This window comes from Acipenser ruthenus, chromosome 40 (genome assembly GCF_902713425.1).
Source record: "Acipenser ruthenus chromosome 40, fAciRut3.2 maternal haplotype, whole genome shotgun sequence".
Lineage (NCBI taxonomy): Eukaryota > Metazoa > Chordata > Actinopteri > Acipenseriformes > Acipenseridae > Acipenser > Acipenser ruthenus.
In genome coordinates, this window is record NC_081228.1 from 3,993,985 (window position 1) to 4,018,177 (window position 24,193).

The 24,193-nt window shown below is 44.2% G+C and overlaps 1 protein-coding gene across 5 annotated transcripts in view; it reads left to right on the plus strand.

The window, feature by feature from the left end:
- The window catches only part of LOC117397216 (roundabout homolog 3-like), a 98,301-nt gene extending 75,031 nt beyond the window's left edge, over window positions 1-23,270 (plus strand). For 2 of the 5 annotated variants that reach the window (XM_059009986.1, XM_059009989.1), the window contains exons 7-29: window positions 338-349; window positions 3,916-4,040; window positions 5,022-5,193; window positions 7,290-7,495; window positions 10,110-10,191; window positions 11,077-11,245; window positions 12,849-13,015; window positions 13,304-13,425; window positions 13,680-13,896; window positions 13,995-14,119; window positions 14,327-14,498; window positions 14,834-15,028; window positions 15,351-15,374; window positions 15,550-15,592; window positions 15,694-15,836; window positions 16,222-16,497; window positions 16,827-16,980; window positions 18,480-18,704; window positions 19,012-19,196; window positions 19,347-19,460; window positions 19,734-19,913; window positions 20,274-20,428; window positions 22,393-23,270. In XM_059009986.1, the coding sequence (XP_058865969.1) occupies window positions 338-349; window positions 3,916-4,040; window positions 5,022-5,193; window positions 7,290-7,495; window positions 10,110-10,191; window positions 11,077-11,245; window positions 12,849-13,015; window positions 13,304-13,425; window positions 13,680-13,896; window positions 13,995-14,119; window positions 14,327-14,498; window positions 14,834-15,028; window positions 15,351-15,374; window positions 15,550-15,592; window positions 15,694-15,836; window positions 16,222-16,497; window positions 16,827-16,980; window positions 18,480-18,704; window positions 19,012-19,196; window positions 19,347-19,460; window positions 19,734-19,913; window positions 20,274-20,428; window positions 22,393-22,404 (3,275 nt within the window). In that variant the 3' untranslated portion in view covers window positions 22,405-23,270. The remainder of the gene's footprint in view (window positions 1-337; window positions 350-3,915; window positions 4,041-5,021; window positions 5,194-7,289; window positions 7,496-10,109; window positions 10,192-11,076; window positions 11,246-12,848; window positions 13,016-13,303; window positions 13,426-13,679; window positions 13,897-13,994; window positions 14,120-14,326; window positions 14,499-14,833; window positions 15,029-15,350; window positions 15,375-15,549; window positions 15,593-15,693; window positions 15,837-16,221; window positions 16,498-16,826; window positions 16,981-18,479; window positions 18,705-19,011; window positions 19,197-19,346; window positions 19,461-19,733; window positions 19,914-20,273; window positions 20,429-22,392) is intronic. The other 3 variants (XM_059009988.1, XM_059009987.1, XM_059009990.1) reach the window with 3 other exon arrangements.
- The last annotated feature ends 923 nt before the right edge of the window (window positions 23,271-24,193 follow it).

Below are 24,193 nucleotides of genomic sequence, written 5' to 3' on the forward strand. Positions count from 1 at the left end.
ATTGTACTCTCCTAATTTAGGGAATAAGGCCATTCCATGAAAATGGTACATTTGTTACAGTGATAAATCATTGCCTTGGGCTTGCCAGCAGTCTGATATTTACGACTTATCCGCTGTAACAAATGTTACAAATTCATTGTTTTATATTAGTTAATTGAATGTTAATTGAATGTTTCATTTTTTTATTTTATTTGTTAATATTCCAAACATCTGTTTCATTTGCCATAGTCCACGTTGGCACATCAGCACAACCTCAAACATTTTTTTTAAACGCTTTGCTTTTCAAATCAAACCCATCTCACGTTTTTTTTTTCTCTTCATTTTCTCTCCATTCCAGTCGGCCCGTTCCGTAAGTAGCCATTTCATCTCATCGGTGTACTGGTGCATGCTGGGGATACTGGTGGAATATTTATAAGGTCAAGCCGTTGTGGTCACTAACGGGAGGGAGGTCATATTTATTGCACAGCAACAAATATTTCCCCTGAGTGCAAGAAATCCATAGATTAAAAAGAATTTGCTGCTTATTCCCAAACCACAGTCACAACCAGAGGTATCCCTACAGAAGCTTATAACAGAGCTAGCTTCTCTGTCCCATAGCCCTCCTGGAGACAGGGGCCGCAGCAGTATAATCCTTATTGAAACTCTACATTCAGACTAGCCCCAGAAGTCATTGATCCTGCCCCATTAGCAACCACAACAGACCGGCCTTATATCCGTGCATGTCAGAATGTATTCTTTATGTTGAAAGATTAAGGTTTGCATTAATAAAATATTAGCATGTTGGGATGTTCCTTGCAAACCGCTCTGTAATCATTTAGTAGTGCTCTTTCAGGCTTTATGAATTTCGTTTTGCAAGTTCATAGTGGGGAGACTATCTAAAGACTATCTGAAGTCTCAAAACCCAAAGACGATGTTGCCTCTTTACAGAATTCAGGTCAGTGTTTAGTGGGGATCTCTCATTTACATTTAAAGGGTTATTGAGGACCCATATAAAGAGCAAGGAGCGTGAAAATAATACATGTGTTTTTACTTCAAGCGGACAGGTAATCAATGCAAAGCAACAGTGGGTTTTATGTAGGACACCAGGAGTCTAAAGTGCCCAGATAAATTAAGAGCTGAATTCCTCTAAAGCTTTTTTTTTTTTAAATAAGGCCCCGTGTCTTTTAAAAAGGGTGATATCAGAGGCCTCCTAATGTGTTTTCCTCACATTTTTGTGTAACTGGGGTTTTGGTTTATTTATTTCCCTCAATCTTACATCGTTTAAATTGATTTGAAGCTGCCTTGTCAGCTGATGGGCTCTATATTTAGATTCTGTTGGAAGACTAGCGTCTAATTGAGACAGTGATTTGGCCTGGTTCAGGGAGAGTTGCGGAGGATTGGTTTTCCTTTAAAGCTGTGGGAAAAAAACATACAGCACATAATGAATAGCTGCACTGGACTGAAATAAAGTGCAGTGGATTGGTACAGATAGCAGTGAAGCTGATCTGTTACTGTTGTGTACAGTATCTGCTCATTTATTTCACACGTTTTTTTTTTTTACTGGTAATGTAATTGAATAAAACAAACACCACACCTTAACTATGTTTTTACCATGTATACCCTGATTCTATAGTGCTTTACGATGCTTCTCAGAATCCGTAATATTTGTGGGGGACCTAGACTATTATATTTGTCTCTTAGAGCTGCCAGCTATGAGGAATTTAGGGCAGTAAGACTTGGACGTATATGAGAACAACTCCAGAATATGGCTAGATCCTTTAACCTTTGGGCAAAGTATGTGGTCGTCATGCCCAGGGGCAGAATGTGCACATCTGTTACACTGTATGATCTCCACTATCCCAGCATGCCTCATTACAAATCCTCTGCCTAGCAACCGCAGCAAAGTTCTGTGATCAAGCAGATTTGGATTTAATCGCTGTTTTTTTTTTCTGGTAAGTGGGGTCATTGGCACAGTGAATTCAATTTCAGGATTATCCATCACATTTTGTATAAAGTGTTTTCTACCACCCCTCTCTTTGAGGAAGATTATTATAAGTACCTTATACAACTGAGAAAAACAGTAGTCCCGGGCTAGTGTATGAAGTCTGTTTCCCTTGTCCTTCAAGCACACATTGTACATGCAGTTCAATATCCATTTCTGTAGCGTCCATTGTGTTTATAGTGAATCTCCCCACATAGGATTGCATTGAAACACATGATCGCTGTCCACTATTGCATGTTAAAACACAGATAAATAGAAATTCTTTGACAAGCGATTCAACGAAATGTCTTTTTTTATTATTATTTTCTACGTACCCCTCTTGCTGTATAATCAGTCCGGTATTGCATGGGATGTGCGGAGAATGCGAAATAATCTATTACCCCATTGCCCGGGGTCAGTGACAGGCAGATTGGAGAGGGGGATTAGTGTGGTTTTATGAGCCTGGCTGGAGAGGTCACCAAGTAGAGAGGTCACTTTATGGAGATCAGAGCTCCTACAGCGCTGACCCCAATGTGAGGGCGAGATTGACCTCTGGCCATCGTTTCTGCAGTGACTCACTTCTATATGAGATGTGTAATATGTGTAATCACTCACAGGTGTGCTTCAAAACCTGCCAGCCAAGCAGCAGGGCTGTGTTAATAACAAGAAACCCTCTGGAAGTAATGCAGCACTGGGAGTGATGGTTTTGATATTCTGTTCATAAAGTCTAGACAATCCCCCTTTTTAAATCTGTATTTCAAAGATTCAATTTTAAGAGACCAACATCAGCAGGGTTTAGAGGGATCGATAGCTGGGGTCTGTGCTGTTCAATAATGTGCTATAACTGTAGTCTATATATATTGAAGAACACACACAATACATAGCAATGCATTGAACGAATAAATAAATGAGTTTTTTCGGCTTACTAAAGCTCCATTTGCTAATTATGGTAAATTAAATATGTACTTAGCTGGATATCATCCTCTAGGGCAGAAACAGAAACGCTGTAGATTATACAGTTGATTGTCTTCTTAGTATTTTCATTTTCATGTGGGTGTGTGCGTGCGTGACCTGTGTGTCTTTCGATGTGTTCTTAATTATGAGTGAAAGGGAGAGGAGGAGCAGGTACAGGGGCAGAGGAGGCGAGTTTGCAGTTAGAGGTGAAAGGTGATAGAATTATGCATTCAGATCGCCATGAAATAGACAATTGCTCACAAGCTGATCAATAGCAATCAGGTGGCTCGGGAGACAGGGGTGAGGGGGCAGCAACTCAGGCATGGATAGCAACCCTCTCCCCTTCTCTCACACACCCTCACCACCACCACAGGGTGCAGCCTCTCTGGGTGGGTATCTGGAAGTGCTCTACATGGCAGATCTTTGCGTTCTGTCTTGTAATGATGCCTCTGGGAGGCAGAGGGGAGATAAGGCCTGAAGATTAACATCTGAAAACCCACACCATTGATCATCTTATTGAAAAGGGCAGGGTGCAGTGCTGGAGTGCAGCGCCTTCGCTAACGAGGGCTACTTCAAAATCCCACCGCTTCTCTCTGTTCTGATCTGATAAACTAGGGGGTATACGCTCACAGCAGCCCCCAGGCTCGTGTGCATTAATACAGACACTCAAGTTTCTGACAGCACCACACGGAATTGCCCGGATACCCAGGATAGATGTGTTTTTTTTCTTTAACAAGGGAATGACAAGAGACTCCTTAAAGAACCTACAAGCAAGATTTTGAATTATTTTTACTACAAAGAATTGCTATTTGCACAGTTATTTTCCCATAGAAATTTTAATTCTAAAATACATTAACTGTCTGCTCTGTTTATTTTTTGAGTTAGGTAACTTTTCCTTTCTGATTTAGAGTAAAAGGTTTTGAGAATGCTTTGGGCCTCAGTTACTAGCCTGCTCCCTGTACTGGTCTAGCCGTGACTAACAGGGTCCCCTTCTCTCACAGTCCCTCCCCAGATTGTGATTCGCCCGCGGGACCAAATCGTGGCTCATGGGCGGACCGTCACATTCCTCTGCGGCACCAAGGGAAACCCCCCTCCCGCTGTGTTCTGGCAAAAAGAGGGGAGCCAGGTAAGGGTTAGGGGTTGTATATTGCCATCCCCAGCTATAGTGTCCTTTGGGTCATGATTAAAAAGGAGTTTGGAGTGACTGGATGTTAGAGTCAGGCGTGGGGAGTGGATACCAGTTGTATATTATCAACAGCAGTAGACTGAGAGAGAGAGGCTGGAGTGTTATAGAGTATGTTTCTCATGTACAAAAGGCTGGCAGCCTGCTATATATAGTCTCTGACTGACTAAGAAAGAGAGTATTCAGTTATAAAAGCCGACAGTAATGGACAAGTAGAATTCTGCCCAGAGGCGACTCAAAGCCTGGAATGATGGAATTATGGACATTCTAGGTGGATTCTTAAAGCTGGGGCTTGGAATGCTGAATGAATTCCAGCCGCCTTCTTCTTTTCTTTTCTTTACCATAACCTTCTCACCTTGTTTTTTATTTTTAGAATAAGGCTCTAACCTCTGACTTTTGATCGGCAGTGACTCGATTCAAGGCTGCTGCTGACCACCCCCACCACCCCCATACCTTATCCACACTCATCAGATCTGACAAGACAGTGTGTGTCAATGTATCCAAACACATTGTTCTGATAGCCAGTCAAAGATGCCATGTCAGTCCTTAGTCCTTGTAAATCCTTTAAGAGCAACCGCAGTGATTCATCTCGACCCTCTCATACTGATAGCAATCACACCATCAGTATTATATTTGAATTCTAGTAGTGGGGTCCTACTTCAGTCTGGCATCTGGGGCGAGACTGAGACTTGGGGAGGTTAAGTGAGTTTGCCCCCCCCCCCCCCCCCCCCCCGCCCCCCCTCTACACACACACCATGAGCCATTTAACCCCCGCCCTCCAGCCAGAAAGACAGTCTTCATCTCCTGGCTCCTAATCCATCCTTGTACAGGCAGACAGACAGACAGTCTCCAGTGCTGTCAGGGATGTGTCTCGTTTGCTCCTAGCTCACAGCGTTTTTTGTTTTTTTTTTCCTGCGTGCTCAGATCCTGTGGTTCCCCAGCCAGCCCCCGGAGCAGTCAGGCCGCTTCTCTGTGTCTCTGAGCGGAGAGCTGACCATCACTGGAGTCCAGGCTGCTGACTCGGGCTACTACATGTGCCAGGCCATCAGCGTGGCGGGCAGCATCCTGACCAAGGCCCTCCTGGAGGTGGAGAACAGTGAGTGACGGGTGGCGAGGGGAGAGAAACGGGGGCGGTTTAGATCTTTTTTTGTTCCTGTGCCTTCTCTTTTTAACCCAATTAAAAAATCAAGCTGAGTAAAACATTTTTTTATGCAAGACTATTTGTTATTATCTTGCGTAGAAAGCTGGTTAAAATAGCTGGGGAAAAAAGAAAAAGTTATATTTTTTTGATGGGTTTTCAATCCAGTTACAAGGAGGTTGTGGGAGGGGGGGTTAAACAGTAAACTAACCCCAAAGCTCCTTTCCCTGCGGACTGCTGTGTAAAAGCACATTAGCGTGTTATATATAGGCTTAGCCCTGCAGTGTGAAGGACATCTCGGCCTGAGGGACAAACCTCGCAACTCGTTTTTATAAATTGCTTGTTGGACGTGCCCTGTTTTCAATGAGGAATGGGCAGCCGCTGCCCCAGTGCAGTCAGTACTCATTACGCCTTGATTTCCAGCCACTTCGACCCTGTCAATGCACTCACAGGCAATACCACCCCCACTGCCTCTCACACATCTACTGCGAGTGCCATACAAATTGACACATGCATGACCGTTAATCCGATTCTTTCACAATCACTGTACATTATTAGAAATAGAAGCTGTGCTTTAGATACCTTCCCACACAGAACCTGACTGACTCTGCCTGTCTGATTGGAATGAACACGAGTCAAAAATGTAGCTGTTTCTCTGGAAAACAGCAAACAGCTACCGTATCTGCTCTTAAGGAAGTTATACTGTAAGTCTGACGTGTACATGATTTCGTAGGACAGTTTACTGTATAGTAACATTAGCAATTAGTGGTATTTGTAACAGTTTAATATTATCAATATGCCACTTTAGATTAGCAATATACTACCCCTATAAAACAAAGGGGCAACATGTTTGTTTCACTAGTTGTGTAACAATATACTAAAACATCAGTACCATTTGCACCATTAATTCTTCTAAGCAACCATTCCAAATAATTCAAAATTACTTACAATGTGAAATCAGCTCCTACGTCAGTATGAACATACAACAAGGATGTGCGCAAATGTCCGACGCCTTCGCTTAATACAGGGCTACACAAATGGTTAACCCAGTAACCTCTTCATGGGTTTATAAAGACTCTTTTTAAATCAAGTACTGCTGCACGAATGCATCACTGTCTTCTGAAACGCAGACACAGTATTATATTATGGAGACACAGACCATTTGTAAAACCTCAGAAGTATAAGTGAACAGGCCATTTAAAATGAATAGCTCATTCAGGCAGCGGCCCTTAAAAAAACACAGGAGTGAGTTGCAGGTCTAATTAGTGCCTCACTTGTTAAGACCATCTGAGGCACTAATGCATCTTAGAGTAATAAATTAATACCTCCCTTTAATTGGCTTTTTACTTACGGCTAATCGCATGCTGGTATTTCCATAACTGCTCGGCCCCAGCAGAGAGCCATGTGTCTGTCTGAGGCTCTCGGAGATCGATTTAAGACAAGCGGGCAGCCAGAGGAGCTGAAATGGGATTAGGCCGTTTGCTGAGACATGCGTTAATTTAAAGAGACGGATACTTTAACCTGAGTCCCCTTGGAGAGTGTTGAATAAGGAAAGAAATGAAAAAAAACATTGTCAATCTTGAAAGAAAAAGCTATTAAAAACCACCCGGTTGGATATCTCAGCCATGACTAGTGCCGGTTTTAAGATGGTCAGAGAGAGCAGCCCTTTCTGATCATCTAACACTGACAAAAAAACAATGAACTGCAGTCAAACCTTCAATAACGACCACTCTGGGGACTGTTTGAAAGTGGTATTTAGAGACAAGTAGACAGTCAATTTAACACAGGGAATATATCACATCAGCATCTGGTTCTACTCTGTACTCTCTCTATAGATAGATATGGAGTAGATCTGTATAATGATGTGATGCAGCTATCTGGAATTTCTTCATGGTTTGTATGTGATTGAAATCATGTTAGGATGAGCTACACTGTTTAGTAATTCTTATTCATATAGGGTGCTGTGTAAGATACAATTATGCTCCACTCACGTCATCGTTGCATCATTTTCTGTACCCCGTCAGCTGAATCGCATCCCTTTCTCCTGCTTTCAGCCCCATCAGACCGCATCCCCCCAATCATTCGCCAGGGACCAGCCAATCAGACGCTTGCTCTGGGCACCAGGGCACAGCTGCAGTGTCATGTGATGGGCAACCCCCTGCCCAGCATCCAATGGGAGAAGGACGGGCAGAGGATTCTGGGAAACGACGAGCGCATCCGCCTGATGGAGGACGGAACCCTGCAGATCACAAACCTACAGGTACCTGAAAGATAACAGATAAACCAAAATAAATAAATAAATAAATACATAACTAAAGCACCACCAAAAGGAAATGTTAGTTAAATTACAGACAGGTTTGTTTTTTTTCCCATGTCAGTGTCTATTCAGTATATTGAAAACCCTATTTGTTTATTCCTCTATGTTTGTATAAAAAGTCTTCCTAGCTGGCTGTTGGTCCAACCTAACAAACCCCTCCCCCAAGACCATTAACCCGCTTGCAGTGTGTATGTGTGTGTGTGTGTGTGGGGGGGGGGGGCTTGGTTGGCGGCGGCTGACAGCTCTTTTGGGCATTACACCGCTGTAAAAGTCTGCAGCTCTAGAAAGTGATGCTATTAGGCTCTGTGGGACACCGAAGATGCATTAGCTTTGCTCCACCATGGGGAGAATGTGACAAGGAAAAGACAGGAAACAAGAGAGGGAATCAAAATCTTCCAACCCCGGCTGACTCCCCCCACATCAATTTTTAATGAGCTGTTTAGCGCGCGGCCCAGTGCTGCTGGCCGTGAATAATGTACCAGTGCCCGCTGCTTTACCCGGCACACACGTGTGCTACACTCTCTCTGTGCGGGCAACCCTCCAACTAGCATCTCCCATTTAGCGTTTGCCGTTAACGGGAGACGGGATTGGCTGAAGCAGTGCTTGAGAGTCTTTCCAATGAGGTCAGTTCTATTCCTGGGAAAGGAGGGAAAGAACCGTGGCAAACGCAACGTTCGACCAACCTAACGTCACATGTTATCTTGGAATTGAGTCGACTGGTGTAATTAAGATTTCACCATATCCGTGAAGTGGAACATAAGACTGGCTGGCACACCCATGCTAAACAGGCTTGACCAACTGGCTGCCGGCCAGCTTCACAGATTCCATTTGTAGGAAAGCTTGTGGGGGGGGGGCAGCCCAGCCCACATTAATGGGTTAAACTGTCGCTATTGATTTCCAGAACCACATGCAGACAGACGAGGATCCCCCAGACAGTGTTTGAACCTGTGCAGTTCCTGGCCCTGTGAGGAGTGAATATGCTGTTTACTCAGTCAGCTGCCAGCTTCATTAGATCTCTTTCTCTGACAGTCCTAACCTCTTCCACTGTTTTAAGCAATTTCAATCCTTGTTTTTGCACAGAGCCACGCAATAAAATTTTAATCAACCCTTCCCTCTCTCTCTCTCTCTCTCTCTCTTACTGTGCATTTCAGATTTGTTTCCTTCGTGCAACACATGTGAATGCTAATCTATGTGCGTTCGAATCCCTAGCCAGCGATGACCACAGCAATATGCTAATGTCATTATTTCTACATCCAAGGTCAATACTCACAACTCGCTGACAGTACTGTCAATCTTTCCTAACGTGGACCTTATGCACAGATTGCATTCACATGTCTGTCTGTTTGTCCGTCCATCTGTCAAACCCTACATGGTGCACATGATAACTGCCTTGTATTTTCACCAATCTGCTCCAGACTCAAAGGGTCTAAACTTTCTGTCGACCTTTCAGATTGCATTTGGGTATAACCCAATATTACACACATTTTGCAAATATTTCCAGTACGCAATTATGGGGACCCTCCACTTGTGTACACAGCCAAGAGGAAATGAGGCTTCCAATGAAATAGTGATGCTAATGAGCACTTTTATTTAACAACAATAAAACAAATTATTTTTAACAAATAATAACAAGTTTCAGTGGTTGGCTGCTTTTTGGCAGAGGCCCACTCCCTAAGCCCCAGCCTCTAAAAGACTTTTATACACATCTGCCTTATTTAAACTAAATTGAATCATTGATTGATTGGTCCACCAATTAACTCCCACAGTTTTCTCCATTCCATCCACATTCTCACATGGAAATTAAGTATTTCAATCAAGGCTCAAACTTATCCCTTTGCTGGGTCCAGTTAACACACACACACATTTAACTGAAGCACTACTAAACATTTATACCAGACATCGAGATAATACTGTTACTGAGGGGTTTTCAGCCCGTCACTGAAATGCTCATCAGCATGTTCTATTTTCATTGCTTTCTATATAAAATCCTTTGAAGAGAAGACTCCCATTCCAGAACAGCTGGGTGATAACCAGGAATTATTATAAAGTTTGGTCCCTCTTTGGAATGAATGATTCTTTTGTGAGATATAGATGAAAATGAGAAATGTGTATGAATAGACTGACTGTACTTCTTTCTGACTGGACAGTACTGTTTGATACGGTCTGGCATCTTAGCATATTTGATTGTGTTTTTATCTTAATACTGTACTGTGTGGGAGGGAGACCCCCATTTCAAATCCTTTTTTTATTCTCCTCATTAATACTTTGGAATAAATCTTCACATTTATTATGTAATAGGAATATGAAATCATGGCGTGTTTCGCCTGTGCTTCTCTTTGTTAGGTTAGCGATTCTGGAATGTTTCGCCTGTGCTTCTCTTTGTTAGGTTAGCGATTCTGGAATGTTTCGCCTGTGCTTCTCTTTGTTAGGTTAGCGATTCTGGAATGTTTCGCCTGTGCTTCTCTTTGTTAGGTTAGCGATTCTGGAATGTTTCGCCTGTGCTTCTCTTTGTTAGGTTAGCGATTCTGGAATGTTTACCTGTGCTTCTCTTTGTTAGGTTAGCGATTCTGGAATGTTTACCTGCATCGCGTTGAGCTCCAGTGGGGAGACCAGCTGGAGTGGGATCCTCACAGTGCAAGGTAAGCACAGGGGATCCGGAGGATCCAGAGAGGATCCATTGACACTGTAGCAACTCTGAAGCCGTTACAGTAACTGTATATAACATAACACAATCATAATATAAAAATTAAACATCGGGTTGTATTTATTGCACATCATAACGACACTTTGTTTTCTTTCTATTGTCATCAAAACATGTTAAATGTAGCTGGATTAGAACACTAGATCAGCTATTACCATTTAAACATGTAATGTAGACATAATCAGAATTAAATAAATAAACCATAAGATTGTTTATTTTTGAATGGCGCTAACACAATCTAATCAGTTACTCTGCTGTTAACTTGCTGAGCACAGTTTTTTCCAAAAAAGAAAAAAAGTGAAATCAATAGCAAAACCGGGGCGATTTAACACTGTTTCTGTTTCTGGAAATTAAGGCTGAAAATTGAGATGGCCTCAGTTTTCCTGGGATGTCTGGTAACCCTAGGTGCAGCCCCACATTAATGGGTTAAACTATCGCTATTGATTTCCAGAACCACATGCAGACAGACGAGGATCCCCTAGACAGTGTTTGAGTCTGTGGAGTTTCGCTGATGTTGCAGATGGAAAATAAATGATTTTCTTGATCTTTTACGGGAACAATCGGGGTAGCATTGGGGAATCAGAAATGTTTCAAGTTAAAAGCATCAAGAGCTAATGTTTCAAAATGGGCAAAATACAGACTTACCCTGTACCCAGCGCTAACATAACAGTTTATTTGGATGTTCATTTTACAGGCTGGTATTAAAAAGCAAGGATTTTACCACCTTCCCCGGGGAATGGTGTATATACAAAATAAACACAAAATCTAGATAATATCCTGTTGTAAAAATATTTATTTTTTTACCTTCTGTTTTTCTTTTTAGAAAGCGGAACCCCATGGGTACCCCAGCCCTCACAACCAAATCTGCTCCCCGGCCCTCCTCAGAAGCCAGTGGTTATGGACGTGACGCGGAACAGCGTGACTCTGACGTGGCAGCCCACCAACCACCAGGGGGGTGCCCTGGTTACCTCTTACATCATCGAGGCGTTTAGGTAAGCCCCATCTGCAAAAAAAAAAAAAAAAAAAGCTCTCCAACCCTATTTCTAAAACCATGTTATTATCAGAACAGTTTTGCAACCCCCAGCCCGTTCTGATTTTGTCCTTTTTGAAAACTCATCTGCTCCCCCTGCATTAGTCCTGTGCGCGCCTCTGCTGCATTGTCGCCTGTTAATGCAGACAGTGTAAAATCCAGCGTGCTGCTCAATGAGCTCAGCTGACGCCCGGTCCCTCAGACGTTCATTCTTTATAAAGTGAGTGTCGGATTCAAGAGCTAGGAGCCAGACACGACAGACAAGAGCTAACACCCATGTTGTCTTGAAGTCCCTGACCTTTCCACACTCAGATACATAAAGCAACTTAATATGAGTAAATCCATCCAATTCAAGCAGACAACCGTTTTGTCTTCATTGCCTTGAATATAGTTAAAATGGAAGGCTGTAGTTAATGCGTAAGCCATATGTTAGCATTAAAGTACTGTATTTATTGTAGCTTCAAGTTAATGTTGCATTTTACTCACCCAAAATACATTTTATGCTCATAGTGTTTAAATTGGAGAGTAAATTAGTCAATGATCCAAAACCTTGTCTGTGCATGACTGAGTGTTGAAAGTTTCCAGTTGGAAGTGATGATCGTTGCAGGATGGTGTACTCTCAGAACCCTCTCACTCCCCTCTTGCAGTAAGAGGTTTTGGGCAGAGGGTCAGCTGTATTAATCCTCTTGCTCTCAGAGGGACTGGCTGGCTGTGTTGCACCAGACTTCATCTCATTCCGATCGCCCTCTGGGCAACAGTTAGCACAGTGCTGCGTCCCTGAAATTGATTCTTTATGTATAGCCGCAGCCTTTATATGATTTTTACAATAACATTTCCTTGCCTGGAGTGCTGGGGGCTCGGGGGGGGGGGGGGGGGTATTATTTAGGGGGTCATAGCTGTCCGTGACACCTTGTTATGGAAATTGGCAGATTTATTGCGTCTCGGTCACAGCTGGGGGAGGTTGTTGCGTTTTTTTGTTTTTTTTTTCTGTTTCCGCAGAGTTGATTGAGAAAGTGACCTTGGATTTATAGCCTGGGTTCAGGTCGGCACTGGAAATATTTAATGTACCAGCAGATTTATCTGCTGTAGTCTAATTGCACAGGCCAGCAATAAAGTTGCTTAGCGGCTTTGTGTTGTGGAAAAGCTGTTCCTCCATCGCACTGCACTGAAGCCTAGCAAGGGAGAGGTAGTGCTCTGAGACTTCCGTCCTGAGACAGATATAGCAGGAGCTTTATATCAATGTTTTGTTTCAATTCATTTAACATGTGTTTACTGGACTAAATTGATTTTAAGTAATCCCAGCAAAATGCCTTTCTCCCATAGATGCGGCACCACAGTCACTCTATAGCAACCCTGTATTTGAAGACATTCAGGGATCATTCCACTGCCACTGATAGAACTCATTTTATAGGGGTGTCCACCTGCCGCTCTTTACCACGTAATTAGCATTTTAGAATCTTTGTATTCTTCCGGGGCAGTGGAATGTAGATTTTACACTGATGTGGAACATCTCAGCCAGTAATCTCAGTATTTTGTTTAATATATGTGCTTGCTTTTCGAAATAGCCAATCGGCAGGTAGCACCTGGCAGACGGTGGCGGACTTCGTCAAGCTGGAGAAGCACACGGTCACTGGCCTGTCCCCCGACACCGTCTACCTGTTCATCGTCCGAGCGGTCAGCAGTTACGGTCTGAGTGACCCCAGCCCCATCTCCGAGCCCGTCCGCACACAAGGTACTTATTTGGTTAAAAGTCACATTTTTTATGCCCAATGTGAGATATTTCTAACAACGAACACTACAGAGCTTGGCTGTGTCGACAACTTTCTTCTCTGAAAATTGCAAAAGCAGAGATGCAAATAACTTCTTGGTGTGGTCAGCCAGTCACATGCAATCTTTCAGACACAAGTAATCATTTTGAGCGCTGGCTTTTTCCCCCAAGTAGCCGCCACACAAAGTTAAGTCCAATTAGCCAGGTGGAATCGAGGCATTTTGGATGATGACTGTTCCCTCTTTCCCTCAGACGTGAGCCCGACAGGGCAGGGAGTGGATCATCGGCAGGTGCAGAGAGAGCTGGGGGAGGTGGTGGTGCAGCTGCAAGAGCCAGTCGTGCTCACAGCCTCCACCGTACAGCTCACCTGGACTGTGAGTATCCGTGTGCACGCTCGTTATTGCTGTTGCTCTGTGTCTCTGTGTTTGTTGTGTGCGTGTTTGCGTTACTGTGAGAACGAGGACCAGGAAAACCTGATTAAAACAAATCTGTAAAGAATCTTTGTTTGTTGTAGTACAGCTCTTTGAAGCTATATGTGCGTTAAAAGAGCAATAGAAATTGCATTGCATTGAATTGCATTGAGCACTGCTGCTGCAGGCCTCCTTGCTGACTCTGCTGCGTCTCTCAGGTGGACCGGCAGTCTCAGTACATCCAGGGCTACCGGCTGCTGTACCGGCCCAGGGGCAGTGCCTGGCTGCTGCAGGATGTGAAGGCTGCCCCGGAGCGCAGCAGCGTGCTCACCGACCTGAGGAAGGGCACGGAGTACGAGGTGAAGATCCGGCCCTATTTCAATGAGTTCCAGGGCATGGACAGCGACGTGCTGCTTGTCCGCACACCTGAGGAAGGTGAGCGGGACTTTTCCAGTTTGCTTTAGTAACGGTCCTCTTGAATTTTCAGGCTGAGGTCTTCATTTCTTTGCGTTTTTTTTTTTTTTCTCGGTTAGCTCCCAGTGCCCCGCCCCAAGCTGTTACAGTGGTAACTGTAAAGCTGAGTAACAACACCAGCATTAGCGTGTCCTGGGAGCCACCCCCTGTGGAGTCACAGAATGGAATCATCCAGGAGTACAAGGTAGGCAGGATCAGTCCAACACAGGAAATGTCGGGGGGAGCGGGTGAGCAATGGTGTCGAAAAGGTACAATCCATCAGCAGCCATCCTGTGACCATCAGAAGGAAACAAATGCCATCTAGCTACAGATGGAAGTCTTGCCTGTTTCAGCAGTGTAGCAGGAGCTGATTGGGTGTTAATGTCCCTGCTGGTGTTCCTTTGTGTTTCAGATCTGGTGTCTGGGGAATGACTCGCGGTTCCACATCAACAAGACCGTGGACGGCACTGTGCACTCCAGCGTGGTGAGGGGGCTGGTGCCGGGGGTCCTGTACCAGGTTGAGGTGGCAGCGGCCACGAGCGGAGGAGTGGGAGCCAGGAGCCAGCCAATGGCCATCCTCATCAGTGAGTGCCACACTCTTCTGGCTTTAGATTTACAACAGGAGTGTCCAATCACGGTCCTGGAGGGCCATGCCGCTCCAGGGTTAACAGGTACCATGAGATAATGAACTATTTCAGGGTCTGGATGGAGGTTCAGTTAAACAATTTAGGGTTGGAACAAACCAGGAGTCCAACTTTGATTTAGAAAGAGATTCTAGCCCAGCAGTGTAAAGAGATCTGGGTGCACATTTGGTGATAAGCATAACAGTATCTTGTTGATCTTGTTCAGTAGCTGAAGCACTGTCTACTGACCCCGTGGAGCCACTCACTCTCCTCTCTGTGTTCATGGTGTTTATCAGAGACCCCCTCCAATCAGCCCTCTGTCCCGGTGGAGCCGGGTGGGAACGTGAGCCTGGCGGAGCAGATTACAGATGTGGTGAAGCAGCCAGCCTTCATCGCGGGCATCGGGGGCGCCTGCTGGGTCATCCTCATGGGCTTCAGCGTCTGGATCTACTGCCGGCGCAAGAAGAGGAAGGAGCTCAGCCACTATACCGGTAGGTCCCTTCAGACGTCTCCACTGAGACTGGAGAAACCCATATTCACCAGAAGCACTTACAATAACAAAAGCAAATGCTAGGTCCTCCAATATGTTATCTGTCGCAGAAAAGCTAGATGTCTTTGATGATAACTTCACAGGTTTCACAGCATCTGTCTGCTCTACTCTTTGCATTTCATTTAGAGGTTTACAAGTCACGCTCGTAAAGGAATTGGGTATCTTTCTTGATTAGACAGCAAGTTTCACAGCTATATTAACTGTCAATGTGCATGCTCTCCAAAAGAGCCTTTGCTAATAGTTTGCATGTTCTTGCTCTGCAGCTTCCTTTGCTTACACCCCTGCAGGTAAGGATGCATTAGATTTATCTCACATTTATACATGCTGTGCTTTATACAGCTTAATTCAACAAAGTTTACAAATATAACTGAACATGTTATAAATAAAAAAGTGACTATGTTTTTGCATAGATATTGCATATGTATATCAATATTTATGTATTTTATTTTATTTCTACCACAGTTGGATTTCAACATGGAGAAGGATCTGGTCTCATTAATGGAAGGTAAGCTGTAAATATGCTTTAAAACCCGTCAGCATGCGATTGCCAGGTATAAATCTGAGAAAGAGAACAAAGAAGTAACTGCTTCCATTGCCCCTCCACAGGCCCGGCATGCTTGGCACCAACATGGGCAACTATCCTTGGCTGGCAGATTCATGGCCCACAACGAACCTCATGCACAGCGGGAAGGAGGCTTCTGTCAACTGCTGCACCACCAAGCACGACTCTGCAGAGAGATATTATAACGGTAATCCAGACAGACTCCCTGCTGTAGAAATCCCTCTCACACTGCACTGCCCAGAGCTTTTCAATGGGACTAGCAGTGGGGCAGTGGTACCACAAGGACAGCTGCAATGATATGAGGCACAGGGAGAACAGTATCACAGCGACACTTCGCCTGAATGAGATATATTTTTTTTTAGATAAGAGAAGAATTAGGATACATTTTTTGGTGCAGCTGAAATTGTATATAAGATACAGTAGCTTTCTTTAGAATAAATGGGAACGTTAAATATGGTAAAGTTAAGTAAACAGTGGCAACTAAAAGAGGAGATTATTTTTGCCAGGCATATCTGAATTTTGCTCACGTCTCTAGTAACAGGAATTGACCCCCAGACTCTATCTCTTTTCAGACGCTGGGATATCTGATTACATCACCCAGACGGAGAAGTTCGGCTCTGGGTCTAATGAAGGACCTATCTACAGCACCATCGACCCGACCAGCGATGACCTGCGCACGTTCAACACGCCCTACTCCCAGCACACCACCCCCTACGCCAGCACCCCCGTCATGCCCTTCGGCGGACAGGGTCCCTTCACCCCTGACCAGGAGGGGGGGCTCTGGATTGTCCAGCCTGGCCCCTCGGGGGCGCAGTACGCACAGCCGGACCGAACCCGAACTGAGAACGGTACGCAATGCAGACCGATAAAGCCTGTCTTCACCGCTCCCATATACAGACCCCAAGGCTGTGGATAGCACTGCTTCATAAATTAATAACTACTTTATTACAGCATCCTATCACGAGACCTCATTCTGTAGCAATTGTTTTAGTTTCCAGTGCTACAAAACCTACAGCATTTTACCTCCGTTTAAAGTTTTGAATAATTGGAAGTTATGTGAATGTGGCGTCATGCTGTTTTATTTTTTAAATTCTTGGTGTTAGTGTTACAACAGAATGGATATTGAACTCCTCTGTTTGTCTACATGTTAAACACGCGCGTGTCTCTGTGTTGGCAGCGGTGAAGCTGGGGAAGCAGAAGTCGATGGGGAAGCCTGTGAAGACGCCCTCCCTGAACTGGGCTGAGGCCCTGCCCCCCCCGCCCGCCACTGGAGAGCTCGACCCCTTCTCTGAGGAGGAGGAGGAAGAGGAGGGGGAGGATGAAGAGATGTGGTAAGGGTCTGACACTCAGGACTCACACTGGGGTATTGCACCCTGCTAAATGTACAGTATGTAGTTCACATATACAGCCAGACGTTACAGAAGATCTCAACTTAACCAATTATGTTTTTCTATGTCGTCAATGAACCACCACCATTATCTTCTATTATCTGTACCTTAAAGGTGGTTTTTAGCCACAATACCAGCTATATTGCTGTACGGTCCCATCATTTAACTCCTGGAATTTCATTTAGGTGCTAAGGGGTTACATTAGGTTTCTTTATATGCCCTATTAATACATGTAGCTTTCATTTTTCCCCATTCAGCAGCAAGTTAACACTCAGATTGACACTAATTAATAGCATTACACACGCAGCTGGCAAGGTTTCAGAGGACCTGAGGCTGGTGCACAAGCAAAGAAGGTTATCAGGTTATACACTGAACCGCCCAGAAACGCCCCAGGCAAGAGCTGACACTAGAATTAGACATATTAATTGAGGCTTTTAAGATTTTTTGACAGTTGGATTGTATTGTTTAGACGTCAGCGGGGAGTTAGGAGAGTCTGACAAATCTACTTATTTGCTCTCCTTCATAACGGCATTTACCGACATCTAGTGTAGAGCATCACTGAACACAACACAAGAGTGCATCCAGCCAATGGTCAATATAACATCTCTTAAAGTCCATGTTTAGCAATAAGGACTAACATTACACCACTTAGCATGTTGGCAACCAAAAAACAAAAAGGCACATTTTTAGCCTACTAAAACTGCACTGTAGCTACTTAATAATTCACTGCTCAATAATGAAGCTTCCCAAAAATGACAAAACTAAACCTGGTGCCCGTTAAGCTTAGGCTAACAATCTGATCAGTTAGTAAGAGAAGTTGACAGTACCTGCGTGCTGCCTTCCTTCCCAGGATGAGAATGTGATGTCTCTTTTTACACTGAGAGCCAGCATGGTAGGAATAGCTGTAGGGCTATGTGTTAATAGACTATCGACAATGGAAATCAATACAGCAGCTCCTCAAATCCATCCCTTCGTATCCTGTCGACCTTTGTGGGTTAAAAGGAGCTGACTCCATTAAAATCATTCGGTATCTAGGTCTAACGGTTTTTTATTTATTTATTTATTTATTTATTTTTTGTTCATACCTGTTTACAGCTATCAACAAGTTAAAATGTATTTTTTATATATCTGTATCTATCTATGTATTTATCTATCTAGACAGACAGACAGACAGACAGACAGACAGACAGACAGACAGGCAGGCAGGCAGGCAGGCAGATAGACAGACAGACAGACAGACATGCAGATAGATAGATAGATAGATGGATGACTGAATGTTTCATCCATAATTACAAAGTAGAAATACTAAAAGAAACGTAACAAATTCAATGACAAACAATGCCTTCTAGTAGAAACGTTTGTCATTGAATTTATTTCCTTTTAGCATTTCAGAGCTTTGAAGGTTTGTATCTGGATGCTGATAGTTCTGTCCCCCCCCCCAGCTCGGAAGGAGATGACTGGTCCCCCCCGCTGCCCGAGCGCACCTACCTGATGGAGAACGACTCGGAGGACGTGCCGCCCCCCCCGCCCCGTGGCGAGGCCTCCTCTCCCGCCGCCTCGTACGGACAGCAGTCCACGGCCACACTGACCCCCTCCCCGAGAGAGGAGAGCCGGCCCTCGGAGGACATCCCCCGCCTGCACCACTTCGACATGCCACAGCTGCCACGGTGCGTGGGCGTCCACACCAGCCAAGGAGAGCACTACTGAACAAAATACATCACTGACCGAAATCCTAGCTTCTCTGCTTTTAAAATATATCTTACTAGTAAATATATATATATATATATATATATATATATATATATATATATATATATATATACCCCCAAAGAGGGTTAAATAGATTTGGTAATGCAGTTGAATACAGATTTAATAAGACTGTTTAAATGTATAAGTGTGGAATAAGTATACTTCATTAAAATTCAACAGAAAATCACGCCTCGGTGCTAATTTCAATTTGTTCTTTGTTTGTAGGAGGCTGCCATGCGGGCCTGTCCCAGTTCCTCGAGCCCCCAGCCCGCCCCTCACCCAGTCCAACCCCAACCTTGCAGCGCTGGAGGCCAGCCCTGACGCCAGCCCGGCGCACAGACCTGGGCATCGGCGGGAGCCCAGCCAGGGGGCAGCACACAGCGCAGACAACCTCAGCTCAGCCGGACCAGGTCAGGGCAACGGGGCTTTTACCACACCCTTTGCTTTACCTTTTATTCTAATAACTACGCCTTTTCTGTGCCCTGCTGATACTAGACGCCTCCTGCTTCATTAATAATATGTGATGATTGCGTGTTGATCGAGCGTGTCTTTCTTTTCAGGCCGGGCGCACAACACATCGAGCGACAGTTGCCACACTCCTCCGGGGCAGAAATCTCGAGCCAAGAAGAAGTCCTCAAAGACCAGCCAGTACCGGAGAGACATGAACCAAGGAGGTGAGTCACAAAGTTACAGAGTAACTGGTGAAGGCCAGAGCCGGTCTTTATCCACCTTACCTTGGGACTCAGTATTAATTAGGGTCCTGGTTTTGTTAGCCTTAAACAATTGAGATGCCATTATTTTTGTTATTTAGGTGCTTTTAAGAAGGAAGCGACACAGTAATTCAAATGTAATCCTCGTACTGTTTGTAGGCACAGAGGGGTTCCCCTCACCCGTGTGATTTGCTGTCCTGTTTGTAAATGTTGAAGTGTTTCCTCTGCTCTGTGCAGCCCTGCCCCCGCCCCCCGAGCCTCCCCCAGGTGATGAGCTCCCCCAGCCCCTGCCTGTCCCCGGCCTGGACTGCAGCCGGACCTCGCTGGAGAGAGACGGCAGCGCACCCTCCTCCATGGAGCGGAGACCTGAGCACCTGAACCACCACAGGAAGGCTTCAGCATCGCGGCACAGAGACGGTAAAAGCAGACAGACTTTCAGTCTGAGGGATTGCTTTGCAAAGCCTGGAAACTACTAATGCAATCATAAACCATTTGAAGGGAATATACTTCGACAATGGAACCGAATTAAATAAAAGAGTCTTTACTTAAAATAAATTATAGCGTATAGCAAATGATAAAACTCTTAATTTAGGGGTGGTCCGCTTGTCCAAGCCAAAGAAATCCCAAACAGCTGGCCTTGTTTTTTTAAGTATTTGGGGATTTATCTGAGTAGACAAAACCCCAATAAGTAAACATCTTGTTATTTTTTCCCATCCCTTACTGTTGCCGCCTCCTGTGGTCTATGCGTTTTTTTAACTACTGTTTTTCTGCCTACAGAAAACGACATCATCCCTTACAGCAAACCCAACTTCCTGTCCAGGGGTCAGATGTCCAGCAATTGTTCCACAACAGGAAGTTCTTCTTCTAGAGGGTCAACAGGGTCACGGGGTCAAGGGGCAGGGAGGAGCCGAACAGTCGCAGAGCGGAACGAGGTGAGACACGGTCGCTTTGACATCAGTGTCCGTGTGTGAGTGTGCGACAGAGCTTCTGTACAGGAGGCAGCGTGAGTATCTACCTGGGCTTACTCTGCAGTGTGTCCCTCAGAGATGTGTGTGAGATGGAGGGGAAGAGAACACCTCTTATTACTGCACGTCAATCTAGCAAACCTCAGTCCCATCAGCTGGAGGATTAAAAGCTCAGTTTCAGGTTATTAGAAGACAGGCTGAGGCAATGGAGACGTCGCCTCCACCCTAAAGAGATCCCATCTTGGCTGTGAGGCTTTGTTACCTGTCTCCTGTGCTGTTACTGAGCACCATATTCCTACCCTCATAATCCCTAAATCCCACCAAGCCTTTATTCTCCATTCTTCTGTCCGTGTATTGTTTGAAGAAATGTACGCTATACCTTTTGGGCGGCGCAGAAAAGAAAAGGCTTTTAAACCTCGACAATGTTAAAAATGTTCCAAATTATTGCATTATTCTTTTTCTTTGTTCTGTTTTTAGAAAGCTCCCATTACTGCACACCAGATCTGAACTTTTGAACCAAGAGATTGCACTAACTGTGGATCTTAGTGCAAGAGAATTTCACTCTTCTGCTGTATAATTATAATGTGAAGACTATAGTAAATTACAGCGCTAGATGGTCAGTCATGAGAAATTCATAATGAACGCATGGGAAAATAAACAACTAAATGCAAGTGACCGACCGCATACTTATTGTCTCTCTTTCCCCATCCCAATCAGACAAAGCCCTCTGGGGTCAGATGCACAGGCTCAATGGGGTTTTACTCTGTGTCATTATCCTCAAGTATCACTAAAAGGCTTATCCACGGGTTCACTGTTCCCCTGAAACCTGAAGTATACTTCAAAGGTAACTGTACCTGCCTCTCTGTGCTTCACCACAAGCCAGACCGGAGCTGTGCTCACGTGAAGGCTGACGTCAAGAACACTTTAAGAGGGATCGGATATCTGGACGCTCACCCCCGTCCCAAATCAAAGGTCACGCAGGCCCCCGTCGCTGCTGTGATGTGCCTTGCCTCTCGAGTTTCCACAGGGAGCATAAAAGCCAGCGCACACACAAAAGGTTCCACCAGGGACCCCGTTTCAGGTTACGATCTTCCTGTCACGGCGGTTGACTTTATCTGTTCCACTTGGGCAGAGCTGATCAATAGGCCCTTGATGAAGGGGATTCCTTTTGTTCAGTCTTGGTTTGTTTTGCACCAACCCCACCAACCACCTCCTTAACATGTAATCCCAAAAGGATTAACAAAGCAATTTAACTCTCATGCCTTGTGGTCAGTGAAGGACACAGTGACGGTATCTCTCCTCTTTCTGGACAGTCAAGACACTAAACTTGCAGTACTGGCTCGGTCTCCAAAGTTGGCTTTCCCTGGCTTTAAACTCCTATCTGGTCTTTATTCCTGTCCAGAGAGATGCAGTCTCTTACAGTCATTCATACAGCCAGAGGGATTCATTCTGTAGTTTGATTCCCTCAGCTTTCAGATGCTGAATTCAGACAGACAGCCTCCTCACCTTTAACCACGTCTCCTGTCCAGGTCATGTTTTGCCTGAGGATCAATGGCACTGCCAATCTTGCACCTTTCACAAGCGCTACATTCATCCCAGAGCTGTTCCGACCTCTCACCTCTTGGGGGCACCTGAAAGAGAACTTTAAAGGAAAACTGTTAGATCCAACTTTATCACAAAAGCTTTGGAATAAGATCTGAGTGGATGATATTTGCCTTGAGGTGAAGCTGGGGGTCCAAGATTCTCCAGTAATGACATCAATCCCTTCAAAGCACAGTTTGCCGTACAGTCCCAAAGCTTAAAGCCAGTCTACCCCAAATATAAGTCCAAGCTGTTTTAGTAGCTTCATCTGCATGATAAATGACTACTGACTTAAAGTGCATAACTTGGGAACGAAGATATTGATTAAAAATACTTTTTTCTCTTTTCAGGAAATGAGATAAACTGAAGTGGAGGAACACAAAAAAAAAGAAATAAAAAATAAGCAGTTTATATATCTCAACAATCCGGAGATGGCTCGTAGATTTTTTGGAATATTCCCGTCCTTCCTCCTCAGAAAACAAAAAAAAGAAGAAAAGAAGAAAACTGTACAGGATTATTATCTGCCTTGTTTAAAAAAAAAAAAGTTCTGGACTTTCAATTTTTTTTTATTTTTATTTATGATACATTGCGTGCATCTGATTCCTCACATCCACATGTATATATATCAGTCTTTTTGTAAGGTTTCTATGTGGTTTTCGTGTGCAAAGAGACAAAGAAAGAATATATTGTATTTATAAGAAAGAGAAAACTTCAAGGCTTGTCTGATATTATAAAGTTCATGTTTGAATGTGCCAATTTTTCGTAGAAAGTATGCATTAAAACGAAAACAAAAAACTGCACTTTGTCGTAACGAACAACGCAAAACGATATTAAAAGCACAAACTGTGTTAACCACCCAATCAGATTCCACATACTGAAAGGGAAAAGCCAATCAAAACTCTCGGAATTCTGCAGCAGCTGTGTCTATCCGTCTGTCTGTTAATCAGAATCCAATCAGAACAGCTAAAAGAGGTTGAAGACATTGACCATGACTTTTAGTTGAAACTGTTGGCATTGCATTTACTACATTTCTTTTAGTATTTCTAAGGCTAAAAGGGGGCGGGGGGACTGCTGGGGTCCTGAAGTGAATTGTCCAATCAGGACGAAGAGGTGTCACAGAGCAGCTGCAGAGCACAGACGTGTAAAAACACCAAAATGATCTGTACTGTCGACTAACTTTTTGGTAGTCGTATTGTTTTGTAAAAATAAAATAAAATTTTTAAAAATACATTTGTTAAGCTATATAAAACTGTATTTTATTGCAGCGGCATACTGTGTTTGGAAACTAGAACCCGTGTCAATTTGTGGTTGCCGTTGTAGGAAGCAGTGTGGGTAGAACATTTGCATTTAACCAGTGGTGAAAAAGTAACAGCCACATTCCTCCCTGTTTGAATCAGTGATTGGGTTGGGTTTGTAAAGATCTCTGATGTGCTGTGTGGATGGAATGTACTGTATAAATACTGTATCCGCTCCATACAGTTCCATACAAGAACTATAGGACCTGGGACCACAATATCACTTAATCGTTAATCCAACATGAAACAAAGTCATGAAGACAAGAGTCTACATGATTTCTGTGTCTACCCAACGACACTCAATCACTCAATCACGTCGGCTGGGTCTGCACAGATGGCAAAGGCAAACTTCAGAGCAGCGTGTTAGAAGAATGAAAACAGAGCAGGAATAATTAAGAAAAAGGTTCACCATGCAAACTGAACCAGACAACAGGGCTTGAAAGAGGACAGGAGACACACAGGGAGGTAATTATCCAAGCTATCTTTATCTTTACACCTCCTCCACAACACCTGAAGTAAAGTCCCTTCCTGGACACAGATTTCAGCTTCAAAGCAGGTATGCACTACCTTGAAGATGGAAACAATTACTTTTAATTGAGGGCTTAACACAGTGGCTGCTAATAGCGAGCGGGCTTGAGCAGGCACCACAGCCCTGTAATGCTGAACAATGGAAGCGTGGCTCAACTCGGCTCATAGTTATTCTTCCCATACCAAAGATACTTAACTCGCGTGTGAGACTACAGTGGGATTTAGCTAGCAAAATCTTTTATTTGATCAAACAAGCTTAAATAAAAAGGAATTTGTATTTGAACCTGCAAAATTGTTGCTTTTCAGGATTAGGCTCCCAGTGAAGATG